The sequence below is a fragment of the Chiloscyllium plagiosum genome, unplaced genomic scaffold, assembly GCF_037043375.1.
Source record: "Chiloscyllium plagiosum isolate Xiang-an unplaced genomic scaffold, Cpla_swu_hap1 HiC_scaffold_25, whole genome shotgun sequence".
In the NCBI taxonomy this organism is placed as follows: Eukaryota; Metazoa; Chordata; class Chondrichthyes; order Orectolobiformes; family Hemiscylliidae; genus Chiloscyllium; species Chiloscyllium plagiosum.
In genome coordinates, this window is record NW_028270163.1 from 49,828,650 (window position 1) to 49,853,421 (window position 24,772).

General features: G+C 42.2%; 1 protein-coding gene and 1 long non-coding RNA gene across 2 annotated transcripts in view; one reads left to right on the forward strand and one right to left on the reverse strand.

The window, feature by feature from the left end:
- Window positions 1-1,696, forward strand: part of LOC148145337 (uncharacterized) — a 29,007-nt gene extending 27,311 nt beyond the window's left edge. The window contains exon 3 of the long non-coding RNA XR_015761434.1: window positions 1,450-1,696. This is a non-coding gene — a long non-coding RNA (uncharacterized LOC148145337). The remainder of the gene's footprint in view (window positions 1-1,449) is intronic.
- Window positions 1-24,772, reverse strand: part of notum1a (notum, palmitoleoyl-protein carboxylesterase a) — a 44,449-nt gene that overhangs the window by 8,456 nt on the left and 11,221 nt on the right. The window contains exons 6-9 of the mRNA XM_043714985.2: window positions 19,550-19,652; window positions 5,000-5,191; window positions 3,417-3,517; window positions 1,412-1,559 (exon numbers count right to left, since the gene is read on the reverse strand). Of these exons, the coding sequence (XP_043570920.2) occupies window positions 1,412-1,559; window positions 3,417-3,517; window positions 5,000-5,191; window positions 19,550-19,652 (544 nt within the window). The remainder of the gene's footprint in view (window positions 1-1,411; window positions 1,560-3,416; window positions 3,518-4,999; window positions 5,192-19,549; window positions 19,653-24,772) is intronic.

Sequence of the window (24,772 nt, forward strand, 5' to 3'; positions counted from 1 at the left end):
GATTGAATTGTAGATTTAAAAAGCATAGAGATTAGAGAAGAGAAAAATACTGTCAGATTATGGGAAATGGACAGGGGCGAGGTGCAAATGTTGCACAGGCAATGTAGGCTGAATGATTCTAGGAATATCACAGCTTTTGGATGATTTATTGTTGCTGATCATTTAAATAATTAAAATGACAACATCGCAATATATATGCTGGATTTATGTTTGTATTTATTGATGTACATTAACCTTATTGACTGTCATCAAGTCATAGAGCTAGACAGCAGGGAGACTCGTCCATGCCGACCAGATATCCTAAATTAATCTAGCCCTATTTGCCAGCATTTGACCCATATCCGTCAAAACCCTTCCTATTTATACACCCATCCAGATTGTCATATATTGAAATTGAAATGACTCACTCCTTTGAAGAAAGGAATAGAGTAATTGGATGCAGATTGCAGATCTTTTGGATTGGTGTAGACTTTAGATCAGAATACAATTGAGAAAGGCAGTCCAGGACACTGTCTTGAAATAATTACAGCTGTAAAAGTCATTCACAGCCAGAACAAAACCATTTGGCCCATTGAGTCAATGCTATCTATCTGTAGAGCAAATCAAGTAATCCCTCATTCCATCTTGGTAGCCTGCAAATTGATTTCCTCCAAGTGGCCATCCAATCTCCTTTTGAAATCATTGATAACCTGTTCTTCCACCACCCTAGCCCTAACAACTCCCCCCCACCCAAACACCCCCAGCCCCCTCACAAACCATTCCTGCCACCACCAAATCTCCCACTAGGAAAATTTCTAGGTCATTGCCACTTCCTCACACCTCCATTAGATTTCCCCTCAATCTCCTTTGCCCCAATGAGAAAAACCCAGTTTGTCCAAACTAATCTTTTAATTAAAATCACTCATCCACAAAACCATTCTGGTAAATCTCTTCTGCAACCTCTAAAGCACCTTACATTCTTCCTAAACTATACTGCACAGGACTGGAAACAGCCCTTCAATTGTGGTTTAACCAGCACAACCTTGTTGTTTCTACTGATCAGCTCCAGTTATGAGGCCTGAGATGCCCTATACCTCCTCGAGCACTCTCTCAATTTGGTTTCCTGCCTTCAAACATTTATATACATGAACCCCAAGGTCTGTCTGCCTTGCATACTCTTAATGAAACTCTGTCTTTCCGAGTTTCCAGACACGTCCTCCAGATGTATCCAAGTCCTCATGTGGAGACTGTTCTATTTAGGGTGTAAGGTGAGGAACTCACTGGTTAGTCAGGTAGCTCCTCCAGACACATATCCTTTGTGTGGGAGGGAGGCAAAAACTTCAGCTCCCCCTCCCACTACTGAAACCTGGGACAGATGTTAAACAGAGCCAAAATGGGGTTTTAACAAGGTCATAGAGCTGACAAAACTTACGGTACGTCCTTAAGAGTATTTTTCAACTCTCTTCCCAGGTTCTGAATGTAGTTCCACTGTCCCTCTTGAACTGGTTGCCCTGTGAGATGTACATTATCCACGGTAAGCTGTGCTTCATCAAAGAGCCACTGGACCACAAACAACGGGCCTTTGGAAGGAACAGAACAAAGTCAGATTTTCTGTGACTTTTCTCCATAAAACGTCCTCTGAGAAATACCTTCGGTCCCAGTGAAGGTCTGTGCATTAGGATTTGCTGTAATAAAGTCTGGATGTCCCAGTCAAGTGAAAGAATCTTAGACCTATTACTCATTGAAACTCTGGTTACAAAGTTTTCTGGTTTTGTATAACATGGAAGGAGAATATTCAGCCAATCAAACCTGTGTTGGAGCTCTGAAGGTAATAACCAATTAGTTCATCAGCCATCCCTACATTCTTATTGTATTACCCTTCAAAACTTTTCCCTTCATCACAGTGGCACAGTGGTTAGCCCTGCTGCCTCACAGCGCCAGAGACCTGGGTTCAATTCCCACCTCAGGCGGCTGACTGTGTGGAGTTTACACATTCTCCCTGTATCTGCGTGGGTTTCCTCCGGGTGCTCCGGTTTTCTCCCACAGTCCAAAGATGTGCGGGTCAGGTGAATTGGCCATGCTAAATTGCCCGTAGTGTTAGGTAAGGGGTAGATGTAGGGGTATGGGTGGGTTTCGCTTCGGCGGGTCGGTGTGGACTTGTTGGGCCGAAGGGCCTGTTTCCACACTGTAATCTAATTTAATCTAATCTTAACTAACTTCTTTCTCAAGACTACTTCTTAATTTGCTTCAAGCAGTGTTCTGCACCAGATCTAGACATTTTGCATAAAACAAATTCACTCCATCTTTACAACTGACCCCTTTGTCAATTATCATTAATCTGGGTTCACTGCAAATCTACCTTTGAGAAATCTGAGGGCAATTTGAGACCCCTGTTACCAGAGATTTTTTTTTCTTTACTTGTCCATGGGATGTAGGTGTCAGTGTCTGGGTCAGCATTTATTTCTCATTCCTAATTTCCCTGGTAAAGGTGATGGTGAACTGCTTTCTTGAACTGCTGCTGTCTTGGAGAGCATAGGGACGCTGACAAAGGGAGAGATTTTGACCCAGCAACAGTGAAGGAATAGTGATGTATTTCCAAGTCAGGATGGTGAGGAACTTGGAGGGGAACCTGCAAGTGCAGTGTTCCTATGTCTCTGGTGCCTTGTCCTTTTAGGTCATAGAGGTTGTGGATTTTGAAGGTGAGTTGCTGCAGTACATCTTGTCAATTGCTGGTGCTGTGTGTTGGTGGAGAAGGGAGTGAATGCTGAAGCTGGTGAATTGATATTAATCAAGCAGGCTGCTGTGTCCGGGATGGTGATAATTTTCATGAGGATTGTTCAAGCTGCACCCATCACACTCCTGAGTTGGGCCTTTTAGATAGTGGACAGACTTTGGGGAGACAGGAAGTGAATTACTCACTGCTGAATTCCTGGCCTCTCACCTGTTCTTGAAGGCAAAGTATTTTTATGATTAGTCCACTTCAGTTTCTGGTCAATGGTAACCCCCAGAATGCTGATAAATGGGAGATTCAAGAACAGTAATACCATTGAATATCAAAAAGCAAATGTCTCTTCTTGGAGATGGTCATAACCTGGCACTTTTGTGGTGTGAATGTTACTTGCCATTTGTCAGCCCAAGCCTGGATCGTGTCCAGGTCTTGTTGCATTTGAACATGGACTGCTTCAGTATCTGAGGCATCACAAACAGTGCTGAACATTGTGCAATCATCAGCAAACATCCCTATTTCTGACCTTATGATGGAGGGAAGGTCATTGATGAAGCAATTGAAGATGGGTTAGGCCTGACACTACACTGAGGAACTCCTGCAGAAACACCCTGAAGCTGAGATGACTGACTAGGGTAACTCCGGATAATTTGAGCATGCCTTATTGATCAGACAGACTTTGATATTGTTACATTTTTTATTTAAATCTTACTTCTTAATGTTGGATATATCTTGTATCCAAAGAAGCAGTTCCACTCTTCTCCTCCTCTGAACTGCTGCTTGCAAAGTTCAGGTACAACTCCATTCCAGTACCTGAAAACATGGAAGATGTTTTAATCATTTCACACCATCACTCAAGAACAAGAATTTGGGTCCAATACACAAGGAAGGGGGTGGATTTCCTCCGACTAAATTGAGGCATTTGTGTGGTCTAAGAGGACCTGCAACTCACGAGCAATGAAGCAGCTCAGGGAAACAAATGAACCCAATCATGTTGGTTCCCAAATGTTGTTAGTAGAATACTTGAGCAGGAATGGGCCATTCACCCCCTCGAGCATGTGCTGTCCTTCAAGAGAGATCATAACTAACCCTAACCCTAACTCCATTCTTCCAACTGTGGCTGCACACCCTAATCCTCTAAAGTCCCCTTCTACTCTTCATTTGGTGCAGTTACAATTACTTTGGATTCTTTTCAGTTTCGATGAAAAGTAGATGACGTGAAATAAATCAGCAGAAAGTGGCTCTGAGTAATTAGTCCAATTAGTCCATTTGCTGTTAATGTCTATAATTTAAAAATGAGTGGCTAAGATACTTTGGATAAGAACACAAGGAATGGTCCATCTGCTATTCAATAAGACCATGGCTGATCCAACTGTGGACTTAATTTCATTTCCTCATAATCCTCAACATTCTAGAACAAACATTTATAAAATTCAACCTGGAATACATTCAACACTCTATCCCCCTCTGTTCTCTGAGGGAAGAGAATTCCACAACTCGCTGAGGGATAAAGAATCCTCCTTGCCTCAGTCTTAAATTTTTAACTTGTGTCCTCTAGTTGTAGACTCTCTCAGAAGAGGAAATGTCCTCTCAGCATCTACCCGTCACTTCCTTCAGAATCTTACGTGTCCCAATATGTCTGACTTCTCAGTCATCTCAGCTCCCCTCAACCTGCTCAACCCCTCCTCATTAAATAATTCTCCAATCCCAGAAATAAGTGAACTGTCTCTGAACTGCTTTGAGTGCAGAATATCCTTTATTCAAAAACTAGCTATAGAAGAATAATTTTCATGGTGATGGAAACTGTTGAGTACATGCAAGTACTTCTCATACAAGAACATGGTGAACTTTGATGGAAGTTAACTTCTGCACTCAGAGTGCTTTTTCGAGATGCCACCCCATGATCTGTCATTGCAGGATACCTCCTGTAATAGTTAGTTAAATTAATATTCCTAAAAGTAAAGAAATTTCTGAAGTATATATCCGAAGGCCTTTTGCTCATTAAGAGTCATGTAGAGATATAAATATTAACCCTCGTTGTCAGGTATACCAGTGATAATTTCATCTTTGTAGATGAGTACTCGAACCATATTATAAGTGAGAGCCCAGATTCCACCCATTGACAGAAGTTTATCCAGCCAGATGATACTCAGGTAGCTTTAGTCATTATGTTACCCCATGTCGTGGAATTACTGATGCCAACCAAGTGCAATGACCAAGAAGTATATCAGAACTAACCTATTCAGCTGGACGCTCTGAGAGATGGAAACTCACAAGAGAAGCAGAAGTCTTTACCTTATTCCTTTCTTGATCGCTTCTGTGGGGGCACATGATATTGTGTCGATGCAGTCAGTCCTCTGGTACTGTTTGTTGTCCAGGAACCAGCCTGAATCAGCCAGACCGCGAACTTGCACTCCATGGACTCCCAACTCTTCAAGCTGTTCGGCCACTCTGTCTACATTCAGGAGCACCCCTGTCCCGCCAGCACTAGTCAGACAGACAAACGCTCCCATTAACAACTTTACAACAAAAGATAAGATTTCTTTTTTGAAAAACATGCATTTGTGTTGGGACTTGCATAACCTCAAGCATCTTGAAGCCCAGTAGATTACTTCTGAGGTGTAAGCACTGTTGCAATGTAGGCACACACAGCAAGATCCCGTGCACAGTAATATGATAATAGCCAGATATTCTGATTGTTGCATACTGGTTGAAGGGTAAATATTGACCAGGACAAGTCTGCTCTACTTTGAAAACATAGCATGATATCTCTTAGATCCCAAAACAGTCGACAGGACCTAAATTTAACTTTTTATCCAAAACACTTAAAAATAGTAATAATTCTTCCAAATCCAACTTTCAAGGGTTTTTGTGCTCAGGCAGGGAATACTGCTTCCCCAACACAGAATGTCCTATATAATACAACGTCAGCACCGTGATTTCAAATAAACCCATTGGAACTAATACCTGGTGTTGTGCAACTTCTGACTTTGTCCACCCCAGTCCAACACTGGCACTTCCACAACATGGCCATAAAACACACACATTCTCCACCGTAACTGGCACTGTATGTTCCATTATAAAATACAAATCCATTCTTATACAATCACTTCCAACACCATGTGTGTGTTTACATTTAACCAGGAGATCAGCAGATGTACTGCTGGTTTGAGTCATGTTGTGTTTCCTGACAGTGCTTCAGACAGCCTCTGAGCTGATGTTGCTTGACCTGGAAAAGCTCTGATAACTAAGGACAGAGCTCAGTTGCCTATTCTGCACACCCTTAGAACGAAACATGCAACTCAGTGCCAGTGAATCTGAGCTGCTGCGGAATGTAATGGCTGCAAAAAAGTAAAACACAAAACTATTACAACTCAATTTCTTTAAAGAGGGATTATTACCCCACTAAAGATATGCACTACGCCTTCCTTTAGTGACATAAGATTGATTGGCAAAGTAAGGAGACCATGTGAGCTGTGAAGACACTACATTCACTGGACCTTTCTATATTTTACCCTCCTCAAATTGTACACCAGATCCTTTAAATGGGTTCTATTTGGGGCTGGAATGTTAATAGTCGGGATAGAATGATAGGAGAGAGATGCTGAGCAGCTTCAAGCTTTATTTATTTGGTTTGTGTTTTTTTTCCACATCTGGAGAGTCACGGGACCCAGAAGGAGATAATTAGGACCACATGGGCCATAAAACAAAACGGCAACAAAGATACAGAATATGTGAAGCGCCAACATGAAAAATGTAACGTAAACTGATTAGCAATGAGTGAGTCTGAGTAACCCTAAATTCAATCTGCATGGTGCCACGTTCACAGATTGGTGAAGTGGACGGACATATGGCTGATGAAATTGTATGAAGAGGAGTGCGAAGCAATATGGTTTGGTCTGAACGGAAGAATGAGGAGACGCAATATAAAACAAAGGGTCTAACTCTAAAGGAGTGAAGGGACTGCAGCTGTATGTGCATAAATCACCGAGGTGGCAGGGCAGGTTGAGAAGATGTAAAAAGGCAGCACCAGGGATCCTCAGCTTTTTAATTAGCGTCATAAAGCATAAAGCTAAGCAGAGTGATGCATTCTTATAAAGCTTCAACTGGAATATTGTGTCCAGCATGGTTTAGGAAGAATATGAAGGCATGGAAGAGAATGCAGAAACAATTTGAGAGTGGTTCCAAAGATGATGTACTGTAGTTGACACAAATAGAAGTGGAATTCTTCACTTCAGAGAAGAGAAGATCAAGATATTTGGTGAAAGTGTTCTTATGGTGTAGTGATAGTGTCCCTACCTCTGACAGAGTTTCACATCCCACCTCCCCAAAGGTGTGTAACCACACATCTAAACAGGATCGATTTGAAAATATCTAACAGATGACCTTGCAGTGCAGGGGTAATGTCCCTATCTCTTGGTCAGCATATTAACACACTTTAGACACAAGATATAGAGTCATAGAGTCATAGAGACGTACAGTATGGAAACAGACCCTTCGGTCAGCAGGTTCAGGTTTCACTCACCTCTCAGGACGTAAGAGCTGCATCATTACATATTTAAACAAGTTAGTTTATTTCTTAAAAAACACATTCAGACAGTTCTGCGATTATTTAGACTGCAGTGAGTTATTTAAATATTGATTGTGCAATAGAGGACCAGCAATTAGGAGTCACCAGCATAGCTAAATTCCAGAATTCATAAAGCCTAACTGACTTTGCATTTCAGACTATCCCTATGTATTCAGTTAATTCAGTATGGACACCTCAGCAAGATCAAAGATCTGCCTTAAAGGGTGTGCTTCATTTAATTCTTCAAAAATCACCCAGTCTTATTGCAGACTCTAGACTCTTGCCTTGAGACAATTAGTGGATTCTGCTAATATCATAGTAATAGCTGAAATTGAAGGGTGGAGCAAGACTATAAACAAGCACCATCTTCATAGAGGAGGGATTGATTACAATTTTTTAACTTGCTACAAACAGCATTTGAGACGATGGTGCAAAATGTGGCTGAATGTATGGTGACATTGAGAGTGTGATGATTCTCTGGAGCAGAAAGATGGAGATGGTTTATCATTCCCTCAGGATTTGTCCACTTTAAGGTGAGGGACGATAATGCACCTCGAAAGTGGAGTGCTGGAAAAGCACTGCAGGTAATAATGAACCAGTTAACAGCCTGAAACAGCCCCATTTGATATGAAAGCCAGAATTTACTATTATAACAAGTTAGTTTACTTATTGAGCTTCTGAGTCTATGTGAGGGAGTTTTATTGAAGATGTGTATGATTAGGAAGGGTTTGGAGGGATATGGGCCGGGTGCTGGCAGGTGGGACTAGATTGGGTTGGGATATCTGGTCGGCATGGGCGGGTTGGATGGAAGGGTCTGTTTCCATGCTATACGTCTCTATGACTCTATATCTTGTGTCTAAAATGTGTTAATATGTATAAGATAACGCATATTATATATTAAATAAAAGTTTAGTTTCTGTAAGGAAATAAGGAAAAAGAATTACAAATATGGAGACAAAGAAAATATAAAAATGTAAAGACTATCTTGTATTTATATATCACTTTTCACAAACTCAGCCAGTACCAAGTTACTATTTGGTCAATATGTGGAGGAGCCGGTGTTGGACTGGGGAGGACAAAATTAAAAATCACATAACACCAGGTTAGAGACCAACAGGTTTATTTGGAAGCACTAGCTTTCGGATCACTGCTCCTTCATCAGGTAGCTGTGGAGCAGGATCATATGACATAGAATGTAACTGGAAAGAAGGTCTGGGATTTACATGTTAATGAACCAAAACCTGCAACCCATTCTAAAAGATGAAAGACTTAACAGCAATCTAGGTTTGTTCAATATTTTGTTTCATGACATTGAGATCTTTTGCTATAAAGTCTGTGTCTTATGGTCCTGCTCCACAGCTACCTGATGAAGGAACACTGCCATGAAAGTTAGTACTTCCAAATAAACCTATTGGATTATCACTTGGTGTTGTGTGATTTTTAACTATAGTCGATATAATGCTTAATTCCTGATGAAGGGCTTATGTCCGAAATGTCGACTCTCGTGCCTGACCGGCTGTGCTTTTCTAGCACCACACTCTTTGACTCAATATAACACCCTACGTTACAACAGTAACTGCACTTCATAAAGCAACTACACTTCATTTGCTATTAAAAGAGCTTTGCAATATTCTCAGGTCATGATAGGTCCTGTATGATTGAAAATGCTTCTTTATTTGAAAGAAGTCAATGATTATTTATGTTGATATTCATTCATAGTTATCAAACTCTATCAACATGGAAAATCTATGATAAAATCACTTTCTCACAACTCAGAAACGTAACCAATTATCCAGGTCCTACGCTTGAAAAAATTGAACCTCTTAATATGCAAAGCATTCATCATGTTACTGAAACAGATGTGCAGAACTGTATCTTGGAACCAACAACCCATTTCTACTAAGCACGTAAAATGAGTGAACAACAGCCTGAAGTCTCCCTCAGCAACACAAGCAGAACACAAGGAAGTAAAATGGGAAAGGCTGATGTTTAAGCTTCTGTTCCAGCTCACATCGGAATGACCCTACATAATGATCCATCTTCATCTCCTTCTCATTTGTTTTCCCCTACTATCCATTGTTTACATCATTCCATTATATTCCAAAATGCTCCAACTCAGCTCTGATTCCCTTCATTAAATGGTATCGTGCTGTAGGAGCTCACTCTGGGGTGTTCTTGATTGAATTATGTCGTCTTAATTCTTAGCAGGAAAATAATGGCAGTGCAGCAAACGAGAGGAGGAATAAGAACCAGCTGAGTTACGGCTCAGTAATTAAAGGACGTGCTTGTGTTTTGTAATGAAATGAATGATGACGGCTGTGCTTTAGTCGCCTTTAAGAAATATCAAAACAACTCTCCTGACTCCTGTTCAATGTGTGTCTACCAGCTGTTATGGGCAGCATTAGGTTGGAATATCCAAGTGCAATTCTGTCAGTTGATTGAATTATGTCACATGTCACATACATTCATGGAAGTGACATCACAAACTCCAAGAAACTACGAGTCTTATAAATTTCATGCTTAATTATCAAACACAAACCTTGGATTGTTATTCAATTCACGACAATGAAGAACTGAGCTTTCTTCCTCGTCAGAAGTCATTGTTGACCTTCACCAATATCCATGAATATTAAAGCTTGAATCGATGAAATCAAGACAGTCTACTTGTTCGTTGTCCTCACTTCCACTCATTGGAATTCTAGAATCCCTATAGTGTGGAAGCGGGCCATTCAGCCCATCGAGTCCGCACCGACCCTCCGAAGAGCATCCTCTCACCATACCCCACATCCCATCACTTGAATCTCGGATTGGAGGATGTGCGGACATTAATTCTTGGAGCTTTTTTAAATGAAGGTATTCCAAATCAGCTAGGGAGAATCGGACTTGGGAGTTTTGCATTAATGAACAAAAGCAGTCTCTGACATTTCAGATGTCTTTGGATCTAATTGCATAATAGTAATAATAGTGATTACAACACAGCCACATAAAACAATGTTTTCCCATGGAAAGGGTTACCCCACCATTAATAGCAATTCCACAATAAAAATAAATATAATCAAAGACTGGGTGGCACAGTGGGTAACAGAGCATCCCCTTTAATCTGTGGGACCTTGCTTTGAATCCAGCCCGTAATGTTGGAACAACATGCCCTCTTTCTAATGATTGTAAAAGGTCTCAAAAGAGATTCAGAGGGTGTGCTGACATAACCTTTCTGCCTTGATGTCGTTTCAAATATTATCACCAGCTCCCTGGTGTTTTTCAGATGGGGCAAACCGCAAAAGCACAGCTCATTGTGTTTCCTAGTGATTAAATACAGCTCCCAATGCTGAACTGAACCATGCTAACAAGATTCTAGTTTCAATCCCTGCTTTGTGCTTGAATACAACCAGTGCAGCCTCCTCGAGGTACTAAAATCAGCTTCAAGTGTATGCATGGCCAATGAGGAAAGGATATCTCTAATACCCCCACAGAATAGCTTGCCTGTGCTCCCCACTCAAATTCTCAGATGAGGAGCCACTAACTAGGGCCAAGTACTGAAGGGCGTTAGCTGCCTCCAGAATGACTTGGAATGAGCCATTGCCCGGAGAGATGAGAAAAAGAAAACACAGAGAGTCGGGGAGGGGAGGAGAGAATTGAGGAAGCGAGGAAGTGGAAAGGACGATGGACAGAGGAGAGAGGGCAGATGTGGGCAAAAAATAACAGTCACAAAAATCCCTCAAAACTTCAAAAACATAGGGCATGAAAGCTTTCCTACAATTAATGCAGAACATTCTGGAAATACTCAGTGGGTCAGGCAGCATCTGTGAAACTGTGGAAACAGGAAGGAAGGCGCAATGCCTCAGGTTAAAAATCTGTAATCAGGATCTGCTGAGCATTTTGCTTTTTATGACCGTCCATAAAATTGTTCAAAACAATATTTATTGTCTCTAGCAACATCTATGACTCCAAGCAGCCAGAAATGCCAACCAGCAGCTGGAAGAACTACAAAGTTTTGCCCATAGATAAAGTGGTTCCATGTTCCAGGGTACAGAATCCATCTGCTTTTGCTTTGGTGTTACTGCCAAAATTCCACAAAGAGCAAATAGAGATAAAAGGAGATCAATTATTTTGCACTCAAACTTTGGCACTGGCATCACCGAGTAAATTTCAAGCTGCTTGGTAAACTGGAATCCCTTTGACATCAGTCTGGACCCCCTCTGTCTCAATATTCACTGAATACATTCCCAAAACCTTCTGAGACACCGCATAAAGCTATCCATGTAAGAATTACCCAAACACTCAACACAAATTCACCCTGCCCCCCCCGTGCACAAAGATAGATTATCTAGTCTTTATCATCTTGCCATTTATGGAAGCTTGCTGTGAAAAAATGGGCTGTCATTTTTCCTATGGTAACACAATGACCACCCTTCTATACAAACTAATTAGCCGTAAAACCTCTTGATGTGTCCATCAGTCATGAAATGTGCTGCGTAAGTACAGATCTTTCTTTTTTTAGTGCTACTAATTTACTTGACATAGCCTCCACTGTCATAATAATTGTGTGAAAAGTTACTTAAGCACTTTACCTGAGCAAAAGGTTTAACTTACTTCTGACCTGTCTTCACGTGTAGCTTCCCATTTCTGCCAATTCCTTTTGTTGGAAATGGAATTATAAAAATGGGCGACTGTTTTTCAATTATAAAATCAAGCTTGCCTTAAGCTGACTGGATTCTTTATTGAATTTCTCTCATTGAAATATCTAACAACTATCAATGTTGACAATGCTTATTGTGTCGTCATAGAAACTATGCACCCATGTTGCCACTTTTACTACACTTTCATTCATGGAGCAAATCTTTCAAGTTTGCCTACAGATAAACCTCTGTACACCACATCCAAAGGGATTTTCCCCCGCTGACTTTTATCCATCATGATCAACTACACAAAGATTCAAAACTTGATCCGTGCTAACTCACAACAATAGGATATTCCCAATCCAGACTCCTCTCAATCATCATCTGAATGATGGGAGATATCATTGATGGTGCAAACATCTGCCACTTACCCAGCAATAACATCTTCAGTTGCTGGATTCTGCCAGGACCTCTCAACTCCTGACCATTGCAACCTTCCTCCAAAAATGGCCCAGAGGGTCAAGTTCCTGGGAGGGATGATCACCAACAATCTATCCTGGTCCACCCACATCAACATAACGGTCAAGAAATCACAACAACGCCTCTATTTCCTCAAGAGGCTAAGGAAATTCGGCATGTACACAATGATTCTTACCAATTTTTGTAGATACATCATAGAAAGCATCCTATCTGGATGCATCATAACATGGTACAGCAACTACTGTTCCCACAACCACAAGAAACTACACAGACTTCTGAAGGGAGCCCAGACCATCACACCATCCCACCCCAGTTATACTCTCTTCCACTCTCCTCCATTAGGCACAAGACATGAAAGTTTGAATACATGTAAAAGCAGATTCAAGAACAGCTTCTTCCCCATTTTGAACAGACCTCTCACATGTTAATTCTGATCTATCTCTGCACCTTCTCTGTGTCTGTAACACTGTATTCTGCTGTTTGTATGGGTATGATCTACCTATTAGAGCATGCAAAACAACACTTTTCACTGTATCTTGGTACATGTGCCAACAACAAATCAAATCAAATGAGCTAAATTCCAGAGGCGTGGAGCAAATAACTGCCCTTGACATCAAGGCAACATTTGACCAAGGAACTACAGTAACAATTGCATCAATGGGAATCAGGGTAAAGGGGCACCATCATTTTCAGTCATATTGGGCACAAAGGAAGATGGTTCTGGTTGTTGGAACCTAACCGTTTTATTGCCATCACTGGTGGAGTTCCTCAGGACAGTATTCATTTTCAGTGGCTTCATTAATAACATTCCTTTTCAAGTATCAGAAATGGGGATTTTTCTGATGGTTGCACAGTATTGGTTCCATTCACAAATTCCTCACACAATGAAGGGATCTGCACCCACATGCATTGTCATTCTATTACATGATCTTGACCAAATCTCACTCCATCAAAATCCTGACGTTCATAAATGACCAGAAGATTAACTGAACTAGCCATATTGACACTATGGCTAAGGAAGTGGTCAGAGATTGAGTACTTTGTAGCCAGTGAATCTGCTGCTGATCCCAAAAGTCTGTCTGCCACCTACAAGGCACAAGTCAGATGGAATACTCTACACTTGCCCAGATCAGTGTAGCTCCAAAACCTATCAAAATAGCTTGACAGCTTCCAAATCAAGGCAGCCTTATTGTTCAGCACCCCTTCTATAATCTTAACTGTCCACATTCTCCACCAACGGTGTATTGTGGATGCAGTATGGACCATCTTCAAGATGCCCTGTTGTAACTCACCAAGGTTTCTTAAACAGCACTGCCTAAAACCTTGAATTCGACCAGGTAGAAGGACAAGACAACAGGTAAATGGGAGCATCACCACTTCCAGATTTCCCTCAAAGTCACACATCATCTTGCTTTAGAAACATATCATTGTCCTTTCGCTGTCACTGGGTCAAAACTCTGGAAATCCCTCGCTGCCAACACTGAGAGCACCTACACCACTCAGTCTGCAGCAGCTCAGGAAGGCAATACACCTTTCTCAACGGCAATTAGGGATGAGCAATAAGAGCTAGATTTACCAGCATTACCCACATCCCATGGACGAGAAATAAAAGGTATTAAATTCCAGTCAGGTTGCCACCTTTATTCATGTTTCAACAAGTCATGCTCCCTCTACTCTGCTTTCTCATTTAAAATTTTACTATTTTAATCATGTTTTCTATTCTTACTTCCAAAATCTTTTGGTTGACATTTTCCTACCAGTAAACTAATGCTAAAGAATGGAGAAAACGAGGACTGCAGATGCTAGAGATCAGAGTTGAGAGTGTGGTGCTGGAAAAGCAAAGCAGGTCAGGCAGTATCTGAGGAGCAGGAGAATTGATGTTTGGGTGGGGGATACCTGATGAAGAGCTTATGCCAAAAACGTCAATTCTCCTGCTCCTTGGATGCTGCCTGACTTGCTGTGCTCTTCCAGCACCACACTCTTGACTAATGCTGAAGAATGGTCATATTGGACTTGAAATGTTAAATCAGTTTCAGTCCCTGCAGATGCTGCCAGACCTGTTCCCCAGGCTCTTTCTGTTTCTTTTTAAGATCTGTCATGCGCAGTATTTCTCTCCTGTGTTGCTGCCCCCTATCTGTCTGCGGTCTTGAGGCAGCAATTTGGAGCTCTGACCAGGTTAGAACAGCTACACAGCCACACTATCAGGTCACCCAATGTCAGAGCAACTCACCAACCACCCATCCACCTAATTTCCCTGAACCCCAGTCTCTAAGTTCTCACTATTTCAATAAGCATGACGATTGGCGAAGTCTTGAAATGGAGTCACAGAGGGAAAATATTTAGAAAGCACTGCCTTAAATGCAAGATACTATAGTTCACTAATAAAAGCCTAATGGGACAAGGCTCTTCCAGTCAAAAGAAACTTCCTTTTACCCCCATTCTTGTTTTCCACCTTCTGGATTTAACGGTTTAAGAACTGTAACTCGGGTGCAGTAAATAAACAACATGAGAGAAGGAGAAACAAAACTCCCAGATGACCAGCCCACATTCCCATCTCTCTGTCCCTGTGGACACATTCCCTTTGTTTCTTTGTGCTACAAAAATAGACTTGAAAGATTGGAATATTTTTCATTGGAGTATAGGAGGTTGAGGGGGTGACCTTCTCGAGGTTTATAAAATCATGAGGGCCATATAAGATGAATAGCAAGGGTCGTTTCCCAAGGTTCAAAACCAATAGTTATATTTTTGAGGTGAGAGAAGCAAGATTTAAAAACGACATGAGGGGCATCTCCTTTACACAGAGAGTGATTTGTGTGTGGAATAAACTGCCAGAGGAAGTGGTGGATGCAGGTACAGTTATAACATTTAAAATACATTTTAAATGAATAGGAGAGGTTTGGAGGGATATGAGCCAAGTGCAGAACCAAGATGGGACTAGTTTAGTTTGGGAACATGGTCGGCATGGACTAGTTGGACCGAAGGGTCTGTTTCCATGCTGTATGACTCTAACTCATCAGAAATTTTTAGTCAGACTCTTCAGTCATTTCCTTCCTAACTTTCTTCTGGATCTGCAGGTGAAATCCATCACATCTGTATGATTTGTCTGTCTTAAATTTAGAATAACTGTTTCATGTCATTTCTCTTTAAACTATAATCTCCACCAACTTTCCAACCCCACCTCATCTAGATGTGTAATCCCAGTACTAGCTTCTCCGTGAAAGCAAAGATGAATTATTCACCATTTCTGCCATTCCCTCACACACCACTACAAACTGGTCTCTTCATCTCTTAGCGGCCTGCTTTTCCTACTAATCATCGATACACATCCTTTTTGCCTTACTGGAATATAGTTAATTTGTACTCTTTCTGTCTCCTGTTTAAATATTTCCTGTTAAATACAGTTATGTTTGCCAATTTTTCATTCCCTTTAATCAAGGCCATGTCCCTTTTAATCTTGGTATAATTTGTTTTTTTTTCCCTAGTCAAATACATATGCCTGTCACTTTTCTTGCTCTTTATTTTTCTTGTATTGAACTTAATTATATTGTGGTCACCACTTCCCAAATGCACCCCTAACTTGATGTGGCCTACTTGCTCCATTTCATTACACATGAACAGATCAAATAGTGTTCTTTGCTGGACTAGTAACATAGAAAACAGTCTTGAATACACTGTAAAAAGTCTTTCCTCCTTTAAAGTGAAACATTTTCCAAGTCTACTTTTTGAAGAATTGATATCGCATGTAATTAGAAATCCATTCCTTATACATGCTTCTTCCTGCTCTCTTCCTTATCCACTTGGAGGTTTTTACTTAGGTATATTTAGTCACCGATCCTCACTTGGCTGCAGTCACATTTTAGTTATTGGTTTGCGTCATGTCTATTTTGATCAACGTTGGTTTCTCATTTTTCGATTTGGCAGTGCAGTGAGTTACAATATCAGATGCAAGAGCAAAGTGTTCACTTCTTGGAACAGCTGATACCATGTTGCCAAAGTATTCTGACCAATTAAAAGTTACAAAGTATGCCCCCAAGTCACAATTTGCAGTATCAAAGAATGACAGTAATAGAAGCGCAACTATATTTCTGTGTTAGATTAACTGTTCTGTACTCAAGATTAAAGTTAGATGGTACAGAGTATTTGAACATCAACAGTGAGAGTCACATAGCATTGAGAATGTAGACTTGAATAAAACTATTCTGTTTAACTACTAACCTCAGTCACATCAGTATGATGAAGGAAGAGAAAAACCATTAAAGCTCTAGGATCTACAAGGATATTACAGCGGTCACAAGTACGTTTCCATTGTATCTAATTTCCATGGAATTATTTTCTATTTGATTTGGTAAATGTGCATCAAACCATAAAAGTGTCTTTAGTCACACTGTATGAACACATTGAGGTTTTAATATGCTGCCCTTTCCTGTGGCACAAAGATCATTAACTCTGCCAAAGGAAGCAAAGAGAATTATATTTTGCTCATTGAATACAGGAACAAGTTTCAGGGCACCGTTAGTGAGTCTTTTCTACATGTTTCAATTATTATACAGAAGCTGCACTGTCCGTACTGATAATGTTAACGCTAAGGCCATGTGCTACCCCTACTTTCTTGCTCTTTCCAGGGCGATTTCAGCAAACTGATTTGATCAGTTCTCACAAAACATTCCTTCAAAAGGTTGCTGATACCACAACACAATTGTCCTTCAGGCTTAAAAGTTATAACCTTTTGCCTATTTTGCAAATGTGATGGTGAAATTTACAGACATTTTGGTTTTGTATATCGAATGAGTGCCTGAATTTATTTTTCCAAAGTCAGATGTTACACAACGCCAGGTTTATTTGAAATCACAAAATTTCAGAGAACTGCCCATTCATCACCTGACAAAGGGGCTGCGCTCCAAAAGCTTGTGGTTTCAAATAAACTTGTTGGGCTATAACTTGGTGTTGTGTGACTTCTGACCAACACCGGCACCTCCACATTATTTTTCCAAGTAAGAGATGAACACTTCAACCTATTCTTTACAATAGCAAATATCCTGTAGCAAGGTTTTTAAAACATGCACGATTTTAATAAGGTCAAAATGTATTATGTCATGTCATATGTTCTTTTTTAAACAACAATGTTCAGCACTTAGAAAGGCAACAAAGACACCAGCTAAGATTCTCAAAACTTCCTGATTCCAATATTTTATGTTCATGGGAGCTGCCTTTGTTCCTTTATACATCTGTTTGAAGTGTGACTTGGATCTTTTTGATATAGAAGCATTTTAATGAATACAGTATATAGGAACAGGCCCAGAACTTTCTGTCCCTTAGACGTGTACCTCGATTCAATGAGATCATGGCTGATCTGTGACCTAACTCCACATAATTGCCTTTGACCCAGATGCTTTAATATCTTTGCTCAATAAAAAAAATCTCTCTCAGCTTTAAAACTAACAACTGACGTAGCATCAACTGCTATTTGTGGAAGAGTTCCAAACCTCTCCCACCGTTTGGGTGTAGAAGTGCTTCCTAGCATCCCTCCTGATCGTCTGGCCCCAATTTTTAGACTAAGACCCCTAGTTCTAGAATCCCCAACCACTAGAAATTGTTTATCTTTACCTACCCTGTCTTGTTCTGTTAATATCTTGAAGACTTTGATCAGATCACCCCTTAATCTTCTACATTCTAGAGAAACCAAGGATGATGGATAGAGTAAAGATATAGATTGACATTGATCTAATTGAATAGTGAAACAGACAAGAGGGGTTGAGTGGTGAACTGCTGTGTTTATTTCGCCTGAGAAATATGCACCATATCAGAATACTGAGCAGTTAATGTGTGCCTCCATTGTTGCCTGACTGTGATTATAGGATCATTTAATTTCATCACAGCTTTTCTACGTCTCTTCATGCAATGGAAAGAAATTTTAAGCCAGCAACTTGCAGCAAAGTTTTCAGCCTCCTGTCTGTATTTTGTTTTGCTTACGCTGCCTCTGCTGAACAATTACTCAATTTGTTACATGTTTGTGCTGCAAGGGAGAAGGGACAGAATTGTCAGGAATATATGGTGGGACATCCAGGGCAGCTAAAATGATTTCTGAGAAACGTAGAGCCCGCTTCTACACAGCAAATTGCGTACTCGCCCGGGCAAAGATGATTTAAGAAATCCTACACACTGAAACTACAAGGTTGCTAAAAGTGTAAGAATAGGAAAGAATATTTACCAGGTTATCTATTCTATTCCACAATCCCCCTGTGACAATTCAATAGCACTGTTTTATCCCAGCTTGGGGGTTTGAATTGTGTCACATTGGAACATAAGTGGCCTGATAGCATCATAAGTACTGATCTAACTAACAGTGCAAATGAGAAAGTGAGCTCATCTAATACTTAAGCTGGCTGTGGCAATGAGTAACCGAGTAATCATTAGCAGGATGAATTTTAATTTAATCCAACATACTAAATTAGCAACTTTAGACAAGAAAGAAAAAAAAGACAGTTTGCAAAATCTTATCTCAAGCTAGAATGTAAGAAACCATTCAGCTCTCTCACTTCTGTTTTCTATTTGGATGATTATTGGAAGTGTGACTATACAAACAGGAGCAGAGCCATTAACCCTCTGACCAGGTTCTGCTCTTCTTCAAGTGAGCTCACAGTAGATCTGTGTCTTAACACCATCCATGTACCTGCTTGGCTTCATATCCCTTTTTACCGTATACAGATATTTAGGTTAGCTGGGTGATTATTGGATAAAAAACTCATCAACATTTCCTGTCTGAACTTCAGCATGAAGTAGAGCAATTTAGCTGCGAGAACAAAGCAGTGGAATTATGCTTAGACAGAAGCCAATAGTTCAAAACTTACAGAAGGGACAAACATGGAAGAAGGTTGATAGAAAGAAATGGTAAAAGAAAATATTGTTAACTCGTTGATTTACAATGATTAGTCAATCCACAACCTCATTTCATCTTATCAAGTTGCTACAATGGAATGGAATTTAATCTCTAATGACCTTGGGTGGTGTGTGAGTTCCAAAGTAGGTCTGAATCCAACCAACATCATTCCCATTGCAGGGACTGAATACAATTTTCTGCATGTAATTCACTTTTAACTCAAGGAACATTTAATCATATCACAGCACATTTCTAAGAGAAGGGGTCTCAGTATTGGGACCCTGAAAACCCAAGCACCATACCTGGTTCCAGCTAGAAGGAGAATCTTTGCATTTTCCAGACCTTTAGTCAACAGCTCTTTGATAACTTCTTGTATTATCAGGGCTCCCATGAAAGCATAGGCACCTACAACAAACAATAAGCAATGATTGGTGAGTGCATACAACAATGGAATAGTTTCTATACATACAGACAAAGGAGGACACCACTTTGACTGGAACACCCAGTGGGGGTGGCACAGTGGCTCAGTGGTTAGCATGGCTGACTCACAGCACCAGGGTCCCAGGTTTGATTCCAGCCTCAGGTGACTGTCTGTGTGGAGTTTGCACATTCTTCCTGTGTCTGCGTGGGTTTCCTCCAGGTGTTACAGCAGAGTCTCACCTTTTAATTTGTCTCCTCTCTCTCTCCTGAAGGTACTGACTAATGCAGGGTACTAAAGGCCAAATTTTCCAAGTTGACCTTTCCATAGTGACTGATGGTAGCTATTCGTCATTGAGTGGCATCAAATCCAAATCAAATTATGACAACCTGTGTCAAAATCCTGGAATACCCTCCCTAACATAACAGCACACAGCCTGCAGCAGTTCAAGAAGGCAGTTCACCACCACCTTCCAGGAGAAAGTGAGGACTGCAGATGCTGGAGATCGGAGCTGAAAATGTGTTGCTGGAAAAGCGCAGCAGGTCAGGCAGCATCCAAGAAGCAGCAGAATCGACATTTCAGGCATGAGCCCTTCTTCAGGAATGAGGAAAGTGTGCCAAGCAGGCTAAGATAAAAGGTAGGGAGGAGGGACTTGGGGGAGGGGCGTTGTAAATGTAATAGGTGGAAGGAGGTTAAGGTGAGGGTGATAGGCCGGAGTGGGGGTGGGGGTGGGGGCGGAGAGGTCAGGAAGAAGATTGCAGGTTAGGAAGGTGGTGCTGAGTTCGAAGGTTGGGACTGAGACAAGGTGTGGGGGAAGGGAAATGAGGAAACTGGAGAAATCTGAGTTCATCCCTTGTGATTGGAGGGTTCCTAGGCGGAAGATGAGGCGCTCTTCCTCCAGCCGTCGTGTTGCTATGGTCTGGCGACACAGGACACCCTCCTTCGACTGACTGAACTGGTCCTCACCCTGAACAACTTCTCTTTCCAATCCTCCCACTTCCTCCAAACCAAAGGAGTAGCCATGGGCACCCGCATGGGCCCCAGCTATGCCTGCCTCTTCGTAGGATATGTGGAACAGTCCATCTTCCGCAGCTACACTGGCACTACCCCCCACCTTTTCCTCCGCTACATCGATGACTGTATTGGCGCTGCCTCGTGCTCCCAAGAGGAGGTTGAACAGTTCATCCACTTTACCAACACCTTCCACCCCGACCTCAAATTCACCTGGACCGTCTCAGACTCCTCCCTCCCCTTCCTAGACCTCTCCATTTCTATCTCGGGCAACCGAATCAACACGGACATTTACTATAAACCGACCGACTCCCACAGCTACCTAGACTACACCTCCTCCCACCCTGCCCCCTGTAAAAATGCCATCCCATATTCCCAATTCCTTCGTCTCTGCCGCATCTGCTCCCAGGAGGACCAGTTCCAATACCGAACAACACAGATGGCCTCCTTCTTCAAAGACCGCAATTTCCCCCCCAGACGTGATCGACGATGCCCTCCACCGCATCTCCTCCACTTCCCGCTCCTCCGCCCTTGAGCCCCGCCCCTCCAATCGCCACCAGGACAGAATGCCACTGGTCCTCACCTACCACCCCACCAACCTCCATATACATCGTATCATCCATCGTCATTTCCCCCACCTCCAACGGACCCCACCACCAAGGATATATTTCCCTCCCTCCCCTATCAGCGTTCCGAAAAGACTCCCTCGTCAGGTCCACACCCCCCACCAATCCAACCTCCACTCCCGGCACCTTACCCTGCAACTGCAAGAAATGCAAAACTTGCGCCCACACCTCCCCCCTTACTTCCCTCCAAGGCCCCAAGGGATCCTTCCATATCCACCACAAATTCACCTGCACCTCCACACACATCATTTACTGCATCCGCTGCACCCGATGTGGCCTCCTCTATATTGGGGAGACAGGCCGCCTACTTGCGGAACGTTTCAGAGAACACCTCTGGGACACCCGGACCAACCAACCCAACCATCCCGTGGCTCAACACTTCAACTCCCCCTCCCACTCCACCAAGGACATGCAGATCCTTGGACTCCTCCATCGCCAGACCACAACAACACGACGGCTGGAGGAAGAGCGCCTCATTTTCCATCTAGGAACCCTCCAACCACAAGGGATGAACTCAGATTTCTCCAGTTTCCTCATTTCCCCTCCCCCCACCTTGTCTCAGTCCCAACCCTTGAACTCAGCACCACCTTCCTAACCTGCAATCTTCTTCCTGACCTCTCTGCCCCCACCCCCACTCCGGCCTATCACCCTCACCTTATCACCCTCACCTTAACCTCCTTCCACCTATCGCATTTCCAACCCCCCTCCCCCAAGTCCCTCCTCCCTACCTTTTATCTTAGCCGGCTTGGCACACCTTCCTCATTCCTGAAGAAGGGCTCATACCCGAAACGTTGATTCTCCTGCTCCTTGGATGCTGCCTGACCCGCTGCGCTTTTCCAGCAACACATTTTCAGCACCACCACCTTCTCAAGAACAACTAAGGGTGGGCAATAAATGCTGACCAGCCAGCAACACCCATGTCCCACAAGTGATTAATATGAAAACATTCAAGCACACCAACCTTTAAGAAAGGTCATTAGATAGCAATGGTGATCAAGAGTTACAGCACTTTATCGACTGAGGTAAAGCTGGATAAACTATATTTAATGTTTACTTTTAAAAATTGAAGAGTTTTAGTATAGTGAATGGGGAGAGTGTATTTAAAGCATTTTTTGAGAAGGTTTGTAGCTCAGGTTGATGCTAAGTATGTAAGTTAGCTTGCTGAGCCTGAAGGTTTGTTTTCAGACATTTTGTCACCAACTGCCCACCAAAGGACCCGACCCACTATTACGAGTTTCTATACGTACAGACAAAGAAGGACACCACTTTGACTGGAACAACAGTGGGGGCGGCACGGTGGCTCAGTGGTTAGCACCAGGGTCCCAGGTTCGATTCCAGCCTCAGGTGACTGTCTGTGTGGAGATGGCACATTCTCCCCGTGTCTGCGTGGGTTTCCTCCCACAGTCCAAAGATGTGCAGGTCAGGTGAATTGGCCATGCTAAATTGCCCATAGTGTTAGGTGCATTAGTCAGAGGGAAATGGGTCTGGATGGGTTACTCTTTGGAGGATCGGTGTGGACTGGTTGGGCCAAAGGGCCTGTTTCCACACTGTAGGGAATCTAATCTAATCATCCCCTTCCACCAAAAAAACATCTGAGGACAGGCGAAACAAAGACACACACGAGAATTCTTAGAGGCATGGCATTCTAACCAGAACTCATGATTCGGAGATGCCGGTGTTGGACTGGGGTGTACAAAGTTAAAAATCACACAACACCAGGTTATAGTCCAACAGGTTTAATTGGAAGCACACTAGCTTTCGGAGCGATGCTCTTTCATCAGGTGACAATCACCTGATGAAGGAGCGTCGCTCCAAAAGCTAGTGTGCTTCCAATTAAACCTGTTGAACTATAACCTGGTGTTGTGTGATTTTTAACGTAACCAGAACTCCATTAATTAAACACTTCAATTTAGATCCTATCTACCTTACCTTGAAAAAAATCGGAAATGGTATCATCCGCCTTAAGAAACCTAGACCTATAAATCGTGAGATGGGACATACCACCAGCGCTTCACCAGAGACTCTCACTGATGATGTTCCCTAGTATGACAATGAAATATCTGAAAACAAACCTTCAAGCTTAGCGAGCTAACTTACATACCTAAAGCTTAAAAATGTGTTGCTGGAAAAGCGCAGCAGGTAAAGGAGAAAAGGAACCCTCCAACCACAAGTGATGAATGCAGATTTCTCCAGCTTTCTCATTTCCCCTCCCCCCACCTTTTCTCAGTCCCAACCCTCGGACTCAGCACCGCCTTCTTCACCTGCAATCTTCTTCCTGACCTCTCCACCCCCACCCCCACTCCGGCCTATCACCCTCTCCTTAACCTCCTTCCACCTATCGTATTCCCAACGCCCCTCCCCCAAGTCCCTCCTCCCTACCTTTTATCTTAGCCTGCTTGGCACACCCTCCTCATTCCTGAAGAAGGGCTTATGTTCCCTGGATGCTGCCTGACCTGCTGCGCTTTTCCAGCAACACATCTTTAAGCTCTGATCTCCAGCATCTGCAGTCCTCACTTTCTCCTAACTTACATACCTAGTCTAGTTAAAACTGAAATAAAACTGAGAAAAGTTTAAGAAAACTTTATTTACAAAGAAAGATGTTTTACCAAAGGGAGTTATTAAGACAAAGGCCATTGCACCTTTAAAAGGGAAGGAGTGAATATAAATTTGAAGCAGGGAAAGAGCAAAGTGGCTGGGGAAGACAGCGGGGCAATGGGATTAATCATAGATTGCTCTAACAAAATACCTGTGCAAGTCTGACAAATGTTTTAGTACAAGTGACACTGGGAAAAGTAACAGTTGTTAGCCAGAAAGTGATGGCAACCAGGTAACCTTCAGGTCACTTCAGACGGCATTTCTACTGACCTGTTCAGATAAGAACTGTAGGTTTCTTTTCTTAAATGGCATTAGAAAACCAGTCAGGTCTTTATGGCAATACCGACTTCTGGTCACTGGTACCGCTGCCATCCTTCTTATTTAAATGGTTAGATTGTTTACTTTTGACTGTAAGCTTGTTTGGTTCAATTAGCTAAATTCACAGATCCTCCAATATCACATCAAAATGGTCATTCATCTCAGTGACCATTGGTAAGCTACTGGACTTCAGAGGCAGAAGAAGTGAATCAGATTCTGCCCCAATGCATGCACGCTTTCAAATTCTGGTAACTCAACAACAATCAAGTGTTGGAACTTTAGTTACAGACACTATGGTGATCTGTAATGTCCATGTCACTGTCCTGGACATAGTCAGTCAACTGAATTCAACTATCAGACTAGGACCTTCCACATGTGTATAACTTAATAGAACATAGAACATAGAAGAATACAGCGCAGTACAGGCTCTTTGGCCCTCGATGTTGTGCCGATCCAAGCCCACCTAACCTACACTAGCCCACTATCCTCCATATGCCTATCCAATGCCCGCTTAAATGCCCATAAAGAGGGAGAGTCCACCACTGCTACTGGCAAGG